Genomic DNA, 21,787 nt, shown 5'->3' on the forward strand with positions numbered 1-21,787 from the left:
GCTCTGTACAGTTGTTTTTTTTTGGGTCCTCTTTTCTCATATTTTATGTCTGGTCCCTAACCCTCTTCTCTACTTGTTGAGCTTTTCCTCGAAAGGGGTCAGAACACCAGAATTTCTCCCGTTATACCAAAAAGCAGAATATAATAATATTATTGTAATTTTGTTATATATTATTGTAGGGATCCCTGTTTTTTTCTTTTTCCCTAAACAGGTCATTTCAAACATCACATTTTTTAAATGCAGGGTTACCTTTCATTTGATTTCCAACGCCAACTTAAACTATGATGATTTCAGACAGCAACATGTAGATTTGCATTTTTTTGTGACCCAACATACCAATCCAGGGCTAAATAAACTACCTACAGTAATAGTTAAATAGATAATTGTCTTACTTTTAATTTAGGTTCATTTACTACAAATTGCTTGGTGAAAAACAGTGTATAGAGCAAGAAGTTACAAAAAAATCATTTTAAAATTAAACAAATACAATAGGTTTAAACTTAAATAACCACAAAACAAAGCCCGAACAAAACCAACCCTGAGAATTAACACTGACAATCACTCTAATTACTGTAGTCTATTTTGGTTAAATTGGTTCTTCTGCTGTCTGCTTTGTTGACGAAATAAAATAGACCACCTCCAAATATTCCACCAGATATATTATTATTGTTCACAAATAATCCAGTGTTGTCCACAATAACGGTATACAGAACCAGGTTCAAGTCTAAAATGTTTTCTTACAAAACTTGACATAAAAATATTGCTTGCATGTAAATTATTTAGACTCATTAACAATATTTATTAACATTACCATGACCTCATTATTAACATTTATTTATCCTGATGAAGGGTCGAAAAAAGTTCATCAGTTAAATCTAAGGCTGCCTGCTATTAATTACTGTTTTTATTGCTCTTCAATCACACCAGTTAAGGCAAAAAGGTCCAATTAGACGGTGCATAAACTCCTGTCTGGAGTTTTCACCCAATTTTAAATGTCATGCTACATTACCCCCGTGTGTTTAAGTTATTTTTAATAGCATTTTTGTACATTGTTGATTTGTTGTGTAAGAAATGGGAGGATTTGTACAAAACATCAGTATAAGAGGCTCTGGGGATGTCACAGTTCTTGCTGCCTGGTTTGCAATGTCACAAGCACAGTGCGTCACTGCAGTGCGTCACTGCAGTGCACACAGCTCCGTGCTGTACTGGTTCCCAGTCCCATGGGCCCTGCCATGTGGCCCATCCTCTTCTGCCTTACTGTCCCGCTCTCCCTGCTCCACCGGCGACAGCAAGCTGCCCTTCAGCTCCATGAGCTGCTCCTTCCCTTCACTAGAGGGTAGGTTCCCCAGACAGTACTGCGGGGCCAGATCCACTAACCTGCAGGAAAGATGGAGGGAAAAAAAGGGGGAAGCATGGGGGTTAGGGTGGGCACTGAAAGTTACAGAGCGGGAGAGATTTATAACCAACTAGAGTAAGAGACCACATTTAAAAACCACAAATGAATAGAAAGACAAACGAAAGAAGGACCATGAGCTGGTTTTCAAATGAGCTAAAGCCAAGAATCAATTCAGGCCAAATCACGCTTGGTCAGACAGCCACGCTCGCCGGGCAGCCTTACATTTGGGGCTGAATGTCAGAGACAGTGCGGATGCAGTTGTCATGGGAGATAGTGAAGTCATGGTACAGCACCCAGCTGGGCGGGTTGGGACGGGGACGACGGCACAGGTACGAGGAGAAGGAGTGCAAATGTGCCACGTGGCGGTGGGTTAAGAGCAGGTAGTTCCCAGAACCATCTACATCGAGGGCCACCTGGGGGGAGATGTCTGATCATTCACTGAACAGCAACGGCATCATTTTACAGCACCGGTAATTATCCACTGGTATTTCAGCACCCAGGAATGTGTATAATTTAATTATAATAAATCAATTTAGAGCTTCACTGTAAGTAAGTCGTCCCCACCTTGAGGAAAAATCCGGAAATGAGTGCCCGCTTTATGTTGTTAATATTTTCTTGGCAACCAAAGGCAGGTGCCGAGATGGGCAACTCGATTCGCTGCATGACGTCCAGCAGCTGTGCTCGAATGGTTACAGCTAGTCGTAAGGAGGCGGCATTGAGGAAGTTCTTAACACACCAGCCATCATCCTCTTGGTCTAAACAAGAACAAAAGGAAAGAGACGTCGGGCTTTAAAATGATCTATTCTGCAGGTACATAGCTACAGATCTCAGTCCAGTGTTCTTTAACCAGGCAAACAGCCGCAAAGTTACAGTAAATGTGTTTAGGCGAAAATAAGACTCACGCTGGACATACGCATTGAAAACATTGATTAGAGTGAAGTGATCCCCCTCTGGATGCAGCAGGAGACGCCAGTGAGTCATGGCTGCTGCTTCATTGTGAGGCAGTGGTGTTACAAAGCAAGGAGGAGCTGTAAAGAGGAACAGAGAAGAACAAAAATGAAGCTTAAAGAAAACACGGCATAACATACGTATTGTTGTAATTATGCCAGTGGTGTGAGTATATGTGTTGAGACACAATTTTAAACATACTGATTCAGATTTAGAACCATAAATCGTTCCAAAGAAGCATGGTTAGGTTAAGGAGTAAACGGAAATGCCAACTGCAAGTGTGCACAGCACAGACTACAGAACCAGATCACAAGATCCAATCAGATTAATCAGAACTGTGCGATGCAATGCAATGCTGTGCTATCCCAGTCATTACCAGAGAGCATAGCTGCAATGGTGAGCACCTCGCTGACACAGTCAAACTCGCAGGATGCAATGAGGGCTTTGGCCAGTGGAGGCTCCAGTGGCAGCTCTGACATGATGATTCCTACTTCTGACAAGTTACCATCATCATCCAAAGCTGCCAGATAATCCAGATCCTCAATGGCCTGCATCAGGGACTCTGGGGCTAGAAGTAGAGATGAGAAGGGTGCATTGAAGAGGTTGGATAAAGACATATATTGAAGAAGGGATGGCAGTAGAGGATCGGGGAGAAGATGAGACAAGACAGTGATAGAAGGCAGAGTCAAAAGAGTTAGAAGAAATAGACAAAAATAAAAAACACAGTTGAAGTGACCAACACTGAATGCATTTTTATTGTTTGAAAAAACATATATTTTCTGGTTGTACTGGATGATTGGTTGGGAGAAAACAAATGGCCAATAGCAGGAGTCATTCAGCAGAAAACTCTCACCAGGCCTATCGAGGAACTTGCACTGGCCCATGTCAGCTATGTCCAGCCTTTTCAGCAGGAGCACCACATGGCTGAGGTTCTCCTCCACCACACCAGGGCTGCGAGTCTTTACCATGACCTCATCGTACAGAGACTGGGGATAGAGCCGGAAACAGATTCCTGGAAAGAATCAGGGTTTAACTTGTCAAATGAGGATTCCTCACTCTCAGCATGACAGACTTTCACTGCCTATTACATTATACCGCATAATTTTGTCAATTAAGAAAAAAATCCACTTAGAATTGTATCCATTTTTGCAGATGGATATTTTTACTCAAATACTTTAAGTCCGGTACCCTAGTGAAGCATACGATAGCACAACTTCTCCAAGGACCTTGACAAGTTACTGGATTATTATTAAGTGACAGACACATCTTTTCCCAACTATTACTAGTCATTAGCTTGGCACTCTGGTTAGAAATGCTATTCTCCCTCTCCTCTTGACAGATTTGTCTCAGCTCACAGTACTGGGCAGAATTCTTAGGCAAAAAAATGATATTTAAATGATCTTCGTGTTTCAACAACTCCTTGTTTCCTAATTAATACCTCACTGAGTTATTTACCTAATTAAGTTAATTAACTTAGGTGAGCTGATGGCTGAAGTATGGTTGTACTGGATGATTGGTTGGGAGAAAACAAACGGCCAATAGCAGGAGTCCTTCAGCAGAAGACTCTCTCCAGGTCTATCGAGGAACTTTTTTTCTTGTTCATCGTTATTGTTACTGTTAATTTGCATATATCGTGGTCCTTTGTTTTAATTTTTATATTTAATATAATTTAACATTATCTTTATTATTTAAATAACTTATTTTATATTATTTAACATTATACTAATGATATTTTTTGCAGATTGAATCATTTTCCCTGCTAGAACATCCAGGCACTTTTAGAAACGACCTTTTCCCACACCCTACTCCACGCAAGACGGCTCTCTCTGAGTGTCTGAGAAAGTCTTCTTTCTTACCCCCCCCCATAAAGACCATTATTATACAGAAATCCATATATACCTGTCGGATGTACCTGCACTGCACTGTCTGCCACTGAGTTCTGTGACTCTGGAGCTCAGAGTGGGTTTGGCTGCCCTCAAGAGTCTGAGTCTTGTCTGGATTTTTGAGGGCTGGCGTTTTCAGGGCAATGTCTAAATCAGGGAGGTCAAACTCCGTAACTAAAGGGCCATATAAAAAGCCACCAATGAATCTGCAGACCAACCAAGGCTTATTTATTTAGTTAATAACAGTATGACCCAAACTTTGCAGTTATTTGGTTGAATTTTTAATATATATAACATTTATAAATGTAGACTTTGTAATAAAACTTATTCCTGAAAAGTGATTTACAAGACCTCTCTGAAGACTTAGAACTAAATCCCGAAGATACATAACTAAATCAAATGTATCGACTGGGCTGATGAACTGTTATTCATCTGCTTTTATCTGACATTATCCATGGATCCTTCCTTTAAATGAGAAATAGATTGAGTTTAGTCCCAATATATCTAAACAACCAGATTACAACTAGAATGTTGTGCTGAATTTTCTGCTAACTTGCTGCTGTTGAACTTGTCAATGGGGGGAGGGGCTGAAAGAGGAAAGATATAGTTTGGTAGGGAAGATTTGCACACGACGATCCCTGCTACCCAGGTAGAGCTGTAACGGTGCACATACTCACTGCGCGCTGTTCAGTTACATCATTTTCATTTCAATACCACAATGAAAAAATTATTACATTTCTTCCCACGGATGGAACCTAAATTCACAAGTAGATGTTCAACATGGAAAACATTCTGCTAATTGTGGCTGTGGGCTGGTTACAGCTAAAGCTGTTTAGCCAGTCATATTACTAATAATTATAACTAATAATAGTCCCAATAAATTACACCAACACCAGAGAAAGATCAGTTGATAAGACCAAGACTGTTTGTCATCTCTGTTATACGGAACTTGGGTATGTTGAAAACACATCAAACTCATGAGATCGACCAAGTTTATGTACGCCCAGAACAAGGCAGAAACAGCCTTTGCAAGTTAGTCTACCAACGGCATTTAAGACACTTTAGGCAGGAAATTCAGACTGAGCTGAAAAAACAAACACAGCTATAGGGGTTTTTGTCAATACAGATATGCGACCATATCTGTAGTAGTAGAGAACACAATTAAGAGAATTCATTTAATTCATATTATTCAGTATTATTTTCCTTTTTTTATTTTTAAAAATGCAAATAAGCATTCCTTATGTTTTGTTATTCAGACATGTTGCCCTTGGTGTACAATTGTTCCTGATTGTGCTTATAGTTTTAGTAATAAATAGTTTCAAAGCAAATTCAGTTTTACCTTTTGTACCAAAATTGCACTGAACTATAATTCCAAAAGCAAGGTTTTCGCTGAACCGTGAATTTAGTGTACCATTAAACCCCTAATCCCAGGTCATTTGATTTTTATTTTATTTTTTTAAACAGAGTATCAACATCATTTTGCAGACCATTAAGAATCATGCTGTGGACTCACAGGCATTGAGTTTGACATATGTGGTCTACGTGGTCCAAAGTACATTTCTATGCAAGTGTGCCACTTTACAATGAACAACAGTCAAATGAACAAAGAATGTATGTAAGAATTGCAATGCAGCAAAAATCGAAACCTTTTACGGGGTCAAAATAATTTTGAAATGCATTGTATCTATCCATGTGTTTAAGTATCACATGACCTGCTGCAGCAGTCAGGAATAGAGAGCTAATGTTAAAGTAGTCATATCCATTGAATTGTAACCAAAAGCCTGCAGACCTTACAGTATTTCTCATAATGGTTCCCACCTACATTTGTAATCTTTCCAGCTATTATATCAATAAATTCAAATTAAAATTAAGAATTGCATCACCACACACTACTTAATGTGCTCCTGCAGTTTTGTTTGTTAGCTACAATTCCAGGGACAAATATCACAGAGACACTTTAAAGGCGTAGATTTGTGACAGTTGCTGTTAATCCCTTATTCCCATTAATCTTCCACCCACTTACCAGGAGAACTGCTATTGACTCTATGGCTACGTATGTCTGCCTGGTCACAACTGATTGGTTGTAGTATGTGGAAGTTTGCTCTGACTTGTGGGTTGTAAACCTAAAGAGTGAGAGAAAATTTATTATTGACTTAATAGGATGGAAACTACATAAACAAACCAAATGCAATTTAACTGCAAAATGCAATTAAAAAAAAAAATTCTTACACTTAAGAACTGAATATAAGGAAGCTAAGGCTGACTAATGTATTTGAAGTTGGTGACAGCACAATAAAAAAAAAAAACAATAAAGGAAAAAAAACTGATGGGTTGTGATTGCTGAAAGTAACCATATGGAGTTAATTCCATTAACCAAACTTCTGCTGTCTCAAATAAAAGTGGCTTTTTGTAATAAAGCCACATTATGCAATAACTCGACAGAATGATATATACATGTTCTTCTAAATAAGACCAGCAAAATGGGGTGTTGACTGAGCAGAAGAATAAAAATCAGCATTTAAACTGGACAGAAATAATGACTTGACATTTATCACAATAATTATCAATATTGACTGATATGAAAAATGTTATCATGATAACATTTTTTGCCATATTGTCCAGCTCTAATATGACTCAACATTGGAAGAACAACTCAAATGCAAACTGCATATAGTGGTTTGTTAGTTTCAGTCATTATGTGACCAGCACCAAAACAAAACTTTCCTTGGCAGGTTCAGTTTAAATACTTATGTATCTACACCAAAGGTTTTGGCTACTTCAACACATGTATGAGACCCTCTGTTCCACTCCTCTGGTGTTAATGCATATTTTCCACACTAAAATAAATACACTATTTGGACAAAAGTATTGGGACACCTGTTCATTGCACCTACAGGAACTTTCATGACATCCAATTCTAAATCCATAGGCATCAATATGGAGTTAGTCCACCCTGTGCCACTATAATTGCTGCCACTCTTCTCAGAAGGCTGTCCACAAGATTTTGGAGTGTGTCTGTGGGAATTCTTGCCCATTCATCCAGAAGAGCATTTGTGAGGTTAGGCACTGATGTTGAGTGTGAAGGCCTGGCTCACAATCTCTGTTCTAGTTCATCTCAAAGGTGTTCGATGGGGTTGAGGTCAGGACTCTGTGCAAGTCAGTCAAGTTCTTCCACACCAAACTCACCCAACCATATCTTTATGGACCTTGCTTTGTACACTGGGGCACAGTGATGTTAGAACAGAAGAGGGCCGCCTTCCCCAAACTGTTCCCACAATGTCAGGAGCACAGAATTGTCCAAAATGTCTTGGTATACGGAAGCTTTAAGAGTCCCCTTCACTAACTAAAGGGTCTAGCCCAATTCCCCATACCATTATTCCTCCTCCACCAAATATTAGTTGGCACAAAGCAGTCAGGTAGGTAACGTTCTCCTGAAATGTGTCAAATCCAGACTCATTCATCAGACTGCCAGATTTGTCACTCCACAGAACACGTTTCCACTGCTCCAGAGTCCAGTGGAAGCAAGCTTTACACCACTCCATCTGACACTTGGCATTGTGCTTGGTGATGTGAGGCTTGCACGTAGCTGCTGGGTCATGGAAGCCCGTTCCATGAAGCTCCCGGCACAGTTTTTGTGCTGGGATTAATGCCAGAGGAAGTTTGGAACTGCAGTTATTGAGTCAACAGAGCGCTGGCAACGCCGCTCTGCTACTTTCCGTCGTCTGCCACTTCATAGCTGAGTTTCTGTTGTTCCTAAATGCTTCCACTTTTGCAATAATACCAATTACAGTTGACTGTGAAATATCTAGAAGGGAAGAAATTTCATGAAGTGGCTATTGCAAAGGTGGCATCCTGTGAGAGTACCACAATAGAATTCACTAAGCTCTTCAGAACAACAAATGTTTGTAAACCTGACTGCATGGCTAGGGGCTTGATTTTATACACCTGAGGCAATGGGTCTGAATGAAACACCGGAATTCAACGATTAAGAGGTGTGTCCCAATACTTTTGTCCATATAATATGTATGCCGAGGTTTTTCAACTCACAATCGCTGTCGGGATTTCTGCATTAGCACTATTAGTGTACAATGCCTGCGAAATATATTCATGAGTGCATCCATGCCTAGCGGATTAGCGTAGCGCACAACACACCCAGCCGCTGACAAACACATATGGTATTCACAGAACACAGAACAACAAACATGGACACAGTATGGAAGAACATGTAGTTCTGGAGTAACACATGTAGTCAAGGCTACAGAGAGAAAACAGACACAAAGTCAGTGATACACTGTTAAACAGACAAGCACAGCTAAACAGAAATTTCCAGGGGTACAGACTCACTGTCTTGAGCTGCAGGCCTGTGTCGATGACATAGCGGATATTGCTGAGGGTGAAAGAAGCTTCTCCAAGGATGTCAGTCAGGATGACCCTGCGCCTTGATTTCCCTGAGTTTCCTTGGTCCCCCGACTCCTTTACTTCAGACCCCGTATCGTATACACGCTGAGTGGCCGCTCCCAGGCCCAGGTGGAGTGGCAGCACTTTGAGGAACCCCAGCTGGGTGTTCAGAGCCACAGACTCCTTCTCTAACAGTGCCTCACACTTGCCAATCTCCTGGTTGCAGATAAGGCAAAGAAGCAGATCAGGGAGTTGCACACATCCAAACCTGCAGCAAAACATGATCTGGTCCAACATCCAAGTCTCTGCCCTGTTCAATGAAAAGTTTACATGCATAATAGCTGCCCCACATATGATAGAAACAAACAGCACAAGGGCACAAAAAACCAAAGTGCACAGGAATATGGCAGCAAAGGGAGGATTTGTTTGTTGTTTTTAGTGAAGTTCTTGCATCTGTCCTCCACATTCCTTAAGTTATTCATTTGTTGCAATTTGGCAATGCTAGAAATGACAGATGTCCTAAAAATAAAGGCTAGATAAAGCAGAAACGGAAAAGATTGGGGGGAGGTTAACAGACCCAAAAAGCCAAACTACTACTTTGTTAATTTATCTCAGTACAATAACATAATTTGTTGTACTGAGACACAAAAAAACAGGTGCCACAGTCAGTTAACAAAAACATTCAAGGGTACTATAGACATCAAAAACTCCACCATTTTTTCTATCATAATTTTAAAAATATGTGTTTCCAAAAACAAGCCACTAGAAAAAGCAATTAGAATTTGGATTGTGGGTAATTGTACATGTCTAGGTACATGGGATGTACACAAAACTGCCAGATTACGAGTGGACCGGTTCCAAAACCATCTTAATTCCACAGAGTCTGGGGGGGCACAATTAAGGAAAACAGGAACCAGAGTCAGATTAGAGTGGAAAAAACATATTGGAAAATACTACAAAAAATCGCTATAAGGACCAAGAACTGTCTGGGATCAGAAGTATACGTATTACGTATATACCTGGGCACTGGGAAGGAAGACCAGGATGTCACCTTCCTCTCCTCTACGATGGAGATCAAGGACCATGTGACAGGCAGCCATGGCAGGCTCTCTTCCAGCAGAGGGGTCACGGTACAGCAAATCAACAGCAGCAGATTGAGCGGGGTCGGGCACGGAGAGCAAAGGGACCTCCTCGCCCAGGAACGCGGCCATGCGGGGAGCCAGCAGTGGGGAGGTGAGCACCACCACGCGGAGCTCAGCCCTCTGTCGGCACACGTCCCGGAGCAGCCCCAGCAGCACATCGCTGGCCACAGTCCTCTCCTGGGTCTCGTCTATCACCAGCAGCCCATACTGTCGCAGCAGCGGGTCGGACATCATCTCACTCAGTAGGAGGCTGTCGGTCACAAACCTGAGAGGCCAGGGCAGATTCAAGACTTTTATATGTCTCATGCAGGACTGCAGTGGTACGTAAGCAGCAAAATGAAATTGCTACTACTGGGCAACAAACAAGGTGGAAGGGTAGCAAAATGAAATGACAAGTTAAAAAATTGTATTAAGAATATAGAAACAAAGTATATAAGAGATAAAAGTTATAAGGAAATATGACCAAATATTTTACGTGCAGTTTGCAGTTATTTTAGTTTTTATTGGGGGACTTAATGATCCTAATGGCCTGGGGGTAGAAGATAGAAGCTTCTCCTCAGCCCCTCAGTCCCAGCCTTAAGGCCCCGAAGGCACCTGTTTGAGCACATGGGGGGGGTGAGTGTCTCTGATGGTACTTAATGTCCTGGACCTACATTGTTTGAGGTAGATGCCCTGCAGCTTGGAAAGTTTTGTCCCGGTGATTCGCTCTGTGCACCATATCACCCTCTGCAGGGCTCTGTGGTCCTCGGGGCTGCAGTTGCCGTACCAGGCAGTGATGCTCTCAGAAAGCACAGATCCCATGGCAGTGCTGCAGATGGTTTTTTGCAGCACAGAGGAGATTTTGAATTTTCTCAGCTACCTCAGATGATGCAGTTGCTGCCCATCTCTCGACAACTCAATGGACGTTTAGGTTGTCCATGTCAGGTCCTCAGAGATACCTGTAGCAGCTAACTCTCTCCATCAGAGTCCTGAAAATCTTGAGAGGTATGTACTTCCTGTAAACCACAGGTGATGGGTAACTGCATTTCTATTTCCCTCATCCTCAACACTGGAGTCTCACAAGCAAGTCCCAGGTGTCTGAGCTTGGTAACAAGCCTTGGGGGAACTATGGCGTTGAAGGTGGAGCTATAGTCAATAAACAGCAGTCTTGCATAGTTCCCCCTTCCAATGTCCAGGGGGGAAATGATGGAGTGAGGAACGTAAGAGATGAAATCGCCTCCTAACCTGATTGGGCTGGTAGGAAAACTGAAGAGAGTCTAAAGAGCTGGGCAGAGATAAACAGATGAAGTCTTTAATGATCTTCTCAAATCACTTCATCACCACAGAGGTCAATGAGACAGGATAGTAGTCATTTAGACAGGCTGGGATGTTCTTCTTTGATACAGACACAACCGTGGATCTCTTGAGGTATGCTGGGATGACGGACTATGCCTGGCACTGTTTGAAAATGGAAGTGAACAGCAGGGCTAGATGGTCTGCCCAGGACTTTAGGACATGGCCTGGGATGCCATTAGGGCCTACAGCCTTCCCCTCATTCACAGGATTCTCTCCTCAAGTCATGTACTGAGACTGTCAGTTGGCGGTTCTCTGTAATGCTAATGCAATTAGCAGTATTTACGTTAACACAGCTATCTTCAAAGCGAGCGTACAAGTACAGATCATTTATCAGGGATGGATCTGCCTTAGCCACAGTTTGGATTTATTCTCATATAAAAATGGTGATGTCATGTCGATGTCATTTTGTTGATGTTGATGTCATGTCGATGTCATTTCGTTGATGTTGATGTCATGCAACCAGACCGAAACATGTCCCAGTCAACAACGCTCAGACCGTCCTGTAGGGCAGCTTCAGATTGGGCAGTCCAGCATCTGACCTATCGTGTAGATAGGACTTCTATAATTAGTTTCCATTTTTATTCTTGTATAAGTAAAATGGCGACATGGTCAGACTTGCCAAAAGTCAGTAAAGAAGTGGCTTTACAAGCCTTATTGAATAGTGTAACAGTGATCCAGTACCATATTGCCCCTTGTGGGACAATTCATGTTTTGCTTGAAGCATAACTTTTTTAAGGTTAGCCTTGTTAAAATCCCCCACTGTGAGGGCTGCGTCTGGGTGCTTCGTATTGTGTTTGGTGATCATATCCTGCTGAGTAGATAGAGCCACTGCTCAATCTGCTTGTGGTGGAATGTACACGCCGGTGATGATGACTGCGGTGAACTCTCGGGGCAGACAGAAAGGGTGATAAAGAATCATCAGAAGTTCCAGACCATGCGAGCAGGCGTGAGAGAGAATAGTGACATTCTCTGGATTCTGCCAGTTGTTGTCAGTCATAAAAGAGACTCTCCTGCCTTTATATTTGCTGGACTCCTCTGTTCTATCCAAGTGAATAATGGAGAACCCGGCTGACTGTATGGCATGGTCAGGCACTAGCGGGATGAGCCATGTCTAAGTGAAACAAAGGATGTTTCAGTCCCTTATGCCCTGCTGAAAACACATCAGGGACCTGATGTCATCCAGTTTGTTCCAGGTACTGCACATTTGCGAGCAGGATAATGGGCATTGGTAGACAGTTTGCTTTTTCTCATATCTGGTTCCGAACACCAGCTCATTTTCCTCAATGATATTTTCCTATGTCTCCTCTGAAGTGTGCTGCTATTGTTTTGGTCTACATCTCGGAGGAACTCCTTTGGCCAAGTGGAAAAGTTGCATGAAAAAGTTAGGAAGGCTATAATCTGATGTTTAAAAGCATGCTATAGTCATATGTGATTAGACCAGTGGTCAAGGAAGCAAAAAAAGGATCAAAACTACGTAAATAACAAATAAAATGCCATTTGAGTGGAGTAGATATGATGGCGCCCAGTCTCAGCCATGCCATGGAAGCTGACACTGAAAGAAAAGGGAAGGAGGTATCTACCTCAGCAGGGTGTCGGAGGTACAGCCATCATCATGTGGAACCCTGTATCCCACCTCCAGGCCCAGACTAAGGTCCATTTCATCAGCCACACGCAGGGCAAGACAGCTTGCTGCTGCAGCATAGGGCTGTGAACAGCACACCAGCCCAGAAGAAAAGTCCAAAGAAAAGGCATATTCCACACACCACTGCGGCACCTAGAAAAGAGAAACCCTCAACTTAATGGGCATATTCCACAAACCACTGCGGCACCTAGACAAGAGAAACCCTCAACTTAATGGGCATATTCCACACACCACTGCGGCACCTAGAAAAGAGAAACCCTCAACTTAATGGGCATATTCCACACACCACTGCGGCACCTAGAAAAGAGAAACCCTCAACTTAATGGGCATATTCCACACACCACTGCGGCACCTAGAAAAGAGAAACCCTCAACTTAATGGGCATATTCCACAAACCACTGCGGCACCTAGACAAGAGAAACCCTCAACTTAATGGGCATATTCCACACACCACTGCGGCACCTAGAAAAGAGAAACCCTCAACTTAATGGGCATATTCCACACACCACTGCGGCACCTAGAAAAGAGAAACCCTCAACTTAATGGGCATATTCCACACACCACTGCGGCACCTAGAAAAGAGAAACCCTCAACTTAATGGGCATATTCCACACACCACTGCGGCACCTAGAAAAGAGAAACCCTCAACTTAATGGGCATATTCCACACACCACTGCGGCACCTAGACAAGAGAAACCCTCAACTTAATGGGCATATTCCACACACCACTGCGGCACCTAGAAAAGAGAAACCCTCAACTTAATGGGCATATTCTACACACCACTGCGGCACCTAGAAAGGAGAAACTTAAAGGGCTGCCACACATGATAAACCCTCAATTTAAATGGCTGCCACACATGATAAAAAGACCCAACAGACAACATGTAAGATATACAGTATCCGGGGAGGTCTACAAAACGTCTGCCTTGAGAACCTCATTAGCACTAGAACTTATAGTTCCAACACAAAATTAAACTAACTGGGGAAGAATTTTTAAATAATAGGAGTCTGTAATAATGTTTCCAGCAGACTACTTGAATTCAATCAGTTTTATTTACATTTAACCTTTTGTCTTCATCATTTTTGCATCAGGTGTTAGTGTTAATTGTTTTAATTTGGGATTATGTTTCGAGCAGTGTAGTAGAAAATTCTATCAGATTTATTAACATTTGTTCTTCTGTTTCACTGTTATCTTGCATCAGTATCTCGGCTGTTTTAACGTTACCTAAGCACTCACCTGCGTGCTCTTGCCTGCCCCACTCCTCCCACATAGAACTATTATGCTGTGGCTCTCCAGCAGCTCCATCAGGCTGTCCTTAACACTCCAGACAGGTAGACGGCGCCGTTCCTCCAGCATGGTGTAGTACCGTGAGGAGAAGGGAAGCCCATCGTAGGGGTTAACTTCCAGGTCCCCTAGTACCTCTTCATCCCCCTCCGCCTCTGCCTCCTCCTCCAGCTCCCCTGATGGGAGTGAACTGACAGACAGGGAGTCTAGACCCGGCAGATAGCAGTCTGAGGCCGAAACAACAGGGACAGAAGACATCACTGTTGTCACCGGAGAGAGGGATGGGGGACAGCACACAGACGAATTCACAATTACCTGTGTGCAACAGAGAAAGAGACGTTAGAGTGCGTATATCCCCATGCTACCTTTATGTGTTTAATTGCACCGATTACCAATTTATTTTGACATTAGAACAAGTCACATTACAGAGGAAAGAAGAGAAATAAGCAACTAAATCCTGCCCTAACAGGTGATCATAGAGACAGGTCAATTAAAGGCTAATTCATACTTCACTTTTCTTGGTGCCTTTATGATCCACACACAGGCAGGTGGAAAACATGTCCGAAGAACCGAACGCATGCAGCCCAGGAGTCTCATTTCTCAAAGTGTGCATAGAACAGTTCCTAAATGTGTGCATACGAATCACTTTTTAAGGAGAGGCAAATTGGTATTTATCACTTGTGCGTACAAATGGCCGTATGAAATGAATGCTGACAAATCTCATGCATTCTAAATGTGACTGCATGCACAGCTAGGCTAATTTATATAAAGAAATGACCTCAAGCAACCATATACGGACATATTACTTCCGTTAAACTGAATTCAAGAAATGGAAACCGTGAAGAAAGGGGAAAAAATGGAACTTCACTGAGAACGAGGTTTTGTGTGACTTAGTAGAAAAAAAACAAAAAGGTATTTTTGGCAATTTCACCAGTGACCTATCGAAGAGAAAGAAGGACTGTGTCACCTGTAATGCCAATGGCGGCAGAGGTGAGGAAATGGTTCAGTCTGAAAATGACCACCGAAAAAAAAGGATCACAGCCCACAGATGCCATGTACGTGCCACAGGGGGTGGCCCAAGCAGCAAGACAGTGTCAATTCTGGAGGGTAAAATAGCCACCATTATTGGCAAAACAGGAATCAATCCCATTCCCTAACTGAAATCATTCCAGATGGTGATCCAGACAGCTCCACTACCCACAGAAGGCCAGGCCATCAGAAATAGGTATGATACTTTCACGAGTGCGTTTAACTGGCTGCAGGAAGTAATGTGTCGCACGCCAAAGTAGACCAACAAGTGGAGGTCGCCGACAATGAACTGTGCCAGACACGTCAGTGATCTTATAAAGCATTTATTTAGTGACAATGATATTATTTCTGCCTGTCTTGTTAGCCTCTCCAAAAATGGTGCGAGCTGCTGGCCAAAAATTGACCACACAAAACTGCCCTTGGCAGATGCAATTTACTGATGATCCATGCATCACTATCACCAAATAGATCTCTGCAGTCTTGTGATAGGTCTCCCATCCTGTGCCTTGTTCATTAGATTTTTTTTGGGCATGGATCTTATATGACTATGAATAATATATGAATAGTTCCTTTGTCATTAGCATGACCTGCCTGCTCATCCTTTGTGTGAACATAACTAGATAATTCTAGCTTGACAATTAATTGATGATTATTTGGGAGTCTGTGCATATCTTATGTGCCAATCTGGTTGCTTTAGTTATGCTACTTCACCACTAGGCAGAGTTCAGATCCAGACCAAGGATTTATTTCAACTAATCAGTTGAGCATAAGCAGTCACAGTCAGTACATTTACATGCACAGCTACAGTAAGTCGAGCTATGAGGTTATATCTCAACTACTGTATGTCATTTAATCGGACTACTGTCATTGTCCCAGCATACATGAACAGGAAGGGAATTGATTTAATGACTAAAGTATGTCCGACTACGCTACAATAGGTAGCGATATGGCTCCTTTCAGTTTGTTAGTATTGAGCATTTCCTGGTTGATCTATTACGTCACAGATATAAAAAATAATAACATTAATAATAATGAATGTGTGAACAAATGAAGTGACGCAAGCTTAAATTGTGATTCTGTCATAATGAATATTGGGGTATTTATGAAACAAAATTGGAGTGCAAACTAAATTTCTCACAAACCCATCTAGGAGTGATTTAAACAGCAAGGATGAAAATGATTATGATTGTCTTAGGAAACGCATACAGTGCTCATGCAAAAGCAGTGGAGGTAAACGTTAAACTGATTTTTAAACATATGCTATATAATTTTGAAAATGAATAATCATTAAAATTGCAAAACGTCCTAACTTTTTTTTCCTATGACATAGTAAAAATATTTTAGTGAGACTTAAACTCCCTGCGCTATAATAGCCGTACCAAATTGAAGGTAAGAAAAACCTGATCTTAATCTAGCTGACTGGTGATGTAAGAATTGGATGGGCATAACATGTGATGTTGGTATCAAGAGTACAAGATGTTATTCGGCGCTGGTACTAGGGTTGCAAAATTCCCGGAATTTTCAAAGATGGAAACTTTCCATGGGAATTAACGGGAATTAATGGGAATAAACAGGAATTAACGGGAATAAACTGGGAATTTTCAAAATTGAAGGTTGGCTCTTCTTAGGGAACTTAAATATAGTTGAGCAAAGTATATTTTAGCATAATATTGACAAAAACAAACAAATGCAATTCAAATACACTTGAATATCCATGCCATTCCTTAATCACATGTACAGAGCACATGCTTGCTGCATGGCTATTGAGACCACCTACTGGCACTGTGCATGCCTCCATCACATGTACACATGGACCACACTTTTGAGCCTGAAGGACAAAGAGTATTGAAGGCACACATTTGAGCCTGTGGACTTAACAAGTGAGGTAAGTTTTGATGATATTATGGGAAAATATATTCATTAAATGTTTAAATTGTGAATATCACATAAAATGTATTAATCTGGTAGATAGCAATCTGATAAGATGCTAAATAAAATGCTAGCATCTGTTAGATGCTAAATAAGCCATAGCTAGTATAACATAAAGAAGATGCTAGCTTCCTCATTTGGCTGTTTTGTTTTGAAGATCATTCCAGGGGCTCGTTCTTCGTACGTCGCTAACTCAGTTAGCTGGATTTGATTGTTGACGATTTGGCATGATCTTGGATTGTTTGGTTCTTTGAAGCTCATCCTGGACTTGCTGTCATAGCAACAGGTGCGCAAGCTTAAACCTGCTCGGGAGCAGGCTTATTTCATGTAAACAGGGTTTAGGCTGCGCTCCTGGCGGGTTATGATTGGTTGAAATGGCGAGGTCACATGTGATTGGTTAAAGAGCACGACTGATTATATTTATGCTTGGAAATAATATATTCCCAGTTAGTTCTCCTAAATTCCCATTAATTTCCATAATTCCCATTATTTCCATGGAAAGTTTCCAATATGGAATATTTCCAAAATTCCCAAGCTTAACTTACCATGGAAATTTACCGGAAACTTTCCGGAAATTTACCGGAAATTTTCCGCCCCTTTGCAACCCTAGCTGGTACCAGTTTTTATGCCAGAGTAAAACCAACACCTTGAAGTACCGTACTTTGGTACCTTCTTGAAGTACCAAAAGCATGATAACTGGTGTGATGGAAAAGCACCCTTTAGTTGAGCAGCGAATTGGCCAACTTTACAGTGCTGTACATTTCCTACGTGCTGTACGTCCTCTGCTATGCTCCAAACTTCTTCTGTGTACTGGCTTCTGAAGTTACTTCAGGGTGAAAGCCCAGGGGGGAAACTGGAGCATGCGCAGAATGCCTTGGCCGGTTTGAGTCCCATTGAATGTATACATGCAGGAGTAAATCGATTCCAAATCACATTATCTGTGTGTCTTAGTCCGACTTCAAGACATTTAATTTAGTATGATTTCAGTCAGACTACCATGTTTACATGTACTTTAAAAGTCCGGTTTTAGTTGGTCTAACACAATAATTCGATTTTCTCAGTGTATGTAAACGTAGTGAGTCACAGAATGCTCAACTGGTTGAAACAAAACCTTGGTCTGGATTTGTACTTTTTGGACCTGAACTTTCCACCTCTGCCACTAGGGGTTTGCACGTATGCATGGTTGGGAGCTTTTGTAAATATACGGACAATTCTCCACACAGGAAGAAACTGATAAATACTACTCTATACATAAAAATGTGAACGTGCACAGTTTATGCAAAAAAAATGTTTGCATGCAGGTTTGATAAATTTTTATGTCTGACAGACATCGTGCATGTCGGTGCGTATCTGGAACGAAATTGACTAGGTATGTCCAGTAGGTGGCAGCACTGACTTTTACAGAGCATAAGTCAATGAAGAAACAGGAGAAGAATAGTTGTAGTTATGGTGAGCAGCCATGGGGAGAAGGTGCAGAAGTACCAGCATATCAATTTTTTCATACTGTATAGACATTATATTGAAAAAATACAATCAGTTGAAAAAATGTGGGTCACTTTAGACACTATGAGATTGGTATCGAGATTGGACCAGAAAAACTGATATTGTGCCATTTCTAGTAATAACGAAAGACATACCATTGTAACATTAAGATTAGAGCATAGAGCGATGTAATGGCTAAATCTCACAAATGAGGTAAGGATAAACAATACATAATAATAAATGATGAATAATAAGCAAGCAATTTACACTTGTACTTATTAGTAACACACCGGTAAGTAAACTTCTGGCCAATACCAATAGCCGATTATTTTGAAAACTGACACCAGTACTGATGCCAATAGTTTGGGAGGATCTGCTTAAATAAATTTAAAGGGACACTCCACCCAAATAAATTTAACAAGTATTTATTTTTTTTTGGTAAGAAAACACCAACTCTGGCATACAACAACATTTCCAGAGCACTATATTTTAGGAGAGCTGATCATCAAGTCTGATAAACTCCATAATTTTCCAAGTAATATCTTTTGATTTTGTACTGCACTGAATTTTCTTTTGCTATCAAATGCTTGTATTACTGATGAACTAGCATTATTCGGCAGTACTGCAGCCTGCCTTACTGAAATGGATTTGTTTTTCATAAACTATTCATACTATTCACTGTCTTGCCTTAAGGTGAGCAATCAAATTTGTTGTGTTGAAATGTTTATTAGTAGATCCCCTTGTGAAAGTTTAGCAGAGTAATGTTTGAAAAATGCATTTCCTGTCATTTTTGCTAATATAAAATAATTCCACACAGCAGACATTTTCCTAACAGTTTAGTATGCAGGTGCGCAAATGCAATATGGGTCTCCATTTTAAAAAGAATTATCGGCAGTAAATATTGGCTAATTTTTTGACCGTCAGTCGGTAGCTGATTGTTGCTGTGTTGGCCGGTACAATTGGTGCTTCTCTAATATTTGTCCAAGAATACACCAAAATATTTCATCCATACTTTTCCTGTGCAATTCAAGTACCCAGTGAGACATAAAGAAATGATAAGCCTCCAGACTTCAGCGATACACATAACATTTGAAGAACCAGATAACCGACAATATCTTAATAACTTATAGCAGCTAACTCATAACCATTTCGCTTTCAATTTGTATCAGTCATTTCCAATGCCTCTTTTCACTTGATATCATTTGCTTGCATCTGGCAGTAGCCAATTTACATACATTGCAAAACATTTTAATTGCATAAATAAAAGGTTCACTACACTACACTGGACTACAACAGCACATGGAAAAGTGAAGTATGAACTAAGCTTAAGGAGGCCCATACGGCCTGCAGCTATAGCACAACTCCAACCCAGCCAGTCCTGGAATGTGTGGACTGCCCCTAACCCAGATGAACAAAGTAAAGAAACTCTCACACCCTTACACAAAGGGTGAGACAGGCGCTATAATCATCATTATAATACAAATAACAGATATGGCTGTTTTACAGTTTCCAAAATGAAAAACTCTGTCTAATCTAGGCTATTCTGACTGAATTAATTGGAGGCAAGCCCAGAAAATATAAAAAAATCACAATACTGTTTTCTCACAAGCTTTTTAACCACACACGGTTGTTTACTGCACCCACAATTAGGTTATAATAGAGCCAAACACTAACAGCACAGCTAAAGTCAATCTCAGCTCATCATACAGTGCACAACACTCTTAAGTTTGACATGAAGCAACTGAAGCATACAGACACAAGCTTACAAGTATCTATAGCAGTTAACACTACGGTAGCTGAGATCAAGCACACCAGGAACTGTGCATGTAAACAAAGGGTTTAACAGCACTGTGCTCTCAAGATAGGAAGCCAATGTCCGCAGTCTTACAAAAAAACACATAATACTGATGATGAGCTCATTATTTAATAGTAGTAGAAATTATACTGGGGAAAAAAGCTTATCCTGATCATGGTTATGGTGGGTGGGGGGATAATTCAAATTATTCCAGGAGGCATTGGGCAAAAGGCTGGGGTACACCTTGGATAGGAGGCCTGCACACAACAGTGCAACCCCACTGAGACACCATGTTCTATTATTGCTGCTATTATTATTATAATTATTATTATTATGTCTACTAATGTTGCATAAAATACATAATAAATAAAATAATACAGGGAAGGAAGGCTGCAATTAAATACACAGTAAGTGTAATGTAACATATGGAAAACCCAAAACACGTCCGCATTATATGACAGATAGTCATACAATAAGTGTTATGGCTCATGAACTTGTTTGAAATGCTCGTTCCTGGCAGCTCTTCCAGCAGGGAAGAGACCTGCTATGTAAACAGCGGCTACGTGTCAGCTGACAGTCACACACACACGATAGCTGGCTTCAGAACTGAATAAAATTATATAAAAAAACAACAACAATACAAACGCAGAAGAACTTCATTCGCCTACCTGTGACACATTTGACTCCGGGGAATAGTCAAGGAAAACTCGGTCAGGAAAAAGTATGTCTTAATGTCACCGTCTCTGTGCTACATTCAGCACAGCCTACATGAACAGTCAGAAAATGTTTTAACCGGTCGGAGTTAATCTCTGGTTTATCATTTCTTTTCGCCTGGACTCATTGTATTATTGTATCTGCAGTGCCAGCAATATATTTATCAGTGAACGCCGCCGTCAGACACGTTCGCTTCCGTCGCCTGTCAAACGCCAGCGAGCTTCCGCCATCTTTGGCCGGCTCACCGCGCGCAGGTGGGCTGGGCCGGAGGGAGGAGCTGGCACGCGGCGAGCGTAACGTGCGCTCGCTCCAGGCATGGGAATGCTGGTCAATGGAGCCGCAGTTTGCATCCTGTGAGTAAATGTCATTTGTCTGTTGATTGTAGCAGGGTTGCCAACTCTTACGCTTTCAGACTCTCACATTCACGCAAGAAATCTTACGGCAAATATATATTATTCAATTTTAAATCTAAAATTATCTACACCAAAGGCATCGAGGTAGTTTGCAAACCCTTGATAGTATTTATATAGATAGATAGATAGATAGATAGCTAGATATTGCACTTAAAGAATTATTTGACTACCTAAGAGGAATCTTAAGACACAGAATGAGAGTGAGGTTGTAGTGCTCCAATGTTTCTGATTGTCTCTTTGGAGTGCTAAGTGTCCAGGTAATGTCCATGGGGGAAGTTGGGGGGGCTGTATTTCTTACCCACCTTAATGTTCTTAGCCATCAGTCTAACTGTGGCTGGGAAAAAGCTGGTGTAGAATCGTGCTGTAGGTGGTGATGCTATCTGGCCTGTGGTGTCT

General features: G+C 41.3%; 1 protein-coding gene across 2 annotated transcripts; it reads right to left on the reverse strand.

Moving 5' to 3' along the window:
• Positions 1–646: 646 nt before the first annotated feature.
• LOC111843809 (DEAQ box RNA-dependent ATPase 1) lies at positions 647–21,252 on the reverse strand. 2 transcript variants are annotated; one of them, XM_072714174.1, is made up of 12 exons: positions 20,933–21,252; positions 13,982–14,256; positions 12,683–12,876; positions 9,645–10,032; positions 8,572–8,841; positions 6,251–6,350; positions 3,198–3,356; positions 2,721–2,912; positions 2,299–2,424; positions 1,961–2,151; positions 1,619–1,809; positions 647–1,377 (listed from the first exon to the last, which is right to left on the reverse strand). In XM_072714174.1, exons 2-12 carry the CDS (start codon positions 14,099–14,101, stop codon positions 1,176–1,178), a joined length of 2,133 nt encoding a protein of 710 aa, XP_072570275.1. In that variant the 5' UTR covers positions 14,102–14,256; positions 20,933–21,252; the 3' UTR covers positions 647–1,175. The 2 variants fall into 2 exon arrangements, with proteins under 2 accessions (XP_072570275.1, XP_072570274.1); XM_072714173.1 differs by having other exon boundaries at positions 13,982–14,344.
• Between the last annotated feature and the right edge of the window lie 535 nt (positions 21,253–21,787).

The sequence above is a fragment of the Paramormyrops kingsleyae genome, chromosome 7 (assembly GCF_048594095.1).
Source record: "Paramormyrops kingsleyae isolate MSU_618 chromosome 7, PKINGS_0.4, whole genome shotgun sequence".
Lineage (NCBI taxonomy): Eukaryota > Metazoa > Chordata > Actinopteri > Osteoglossiformes > Mormyridae > Paramormyrops > Paramormyrops kingsleyae.

Coding starts and splice junctions, on each gene's coding strand:
- LOC111843809 (XM_072714173.1), bottom strand. CDS start 14,287: ATGTCTTCTGTCCCTGTTGTTTCGGCCTCAGACTGCTATCTGCCGGGT. Junction 6,351..8,571: donor CAGGCCTGCAGCTCAAGACA/GTGAGTCTGTAC, acceptor CTCACTCTTTAG/GTTTACAACCCACAAGTCAG. Junction 2,425..2,720: donor CATTGCAGCTATGCTCTCTG/GTAATGACTGGG, acceptor TCCTCTTTACAG/CTCCTCCTTGCTTTGTAACA.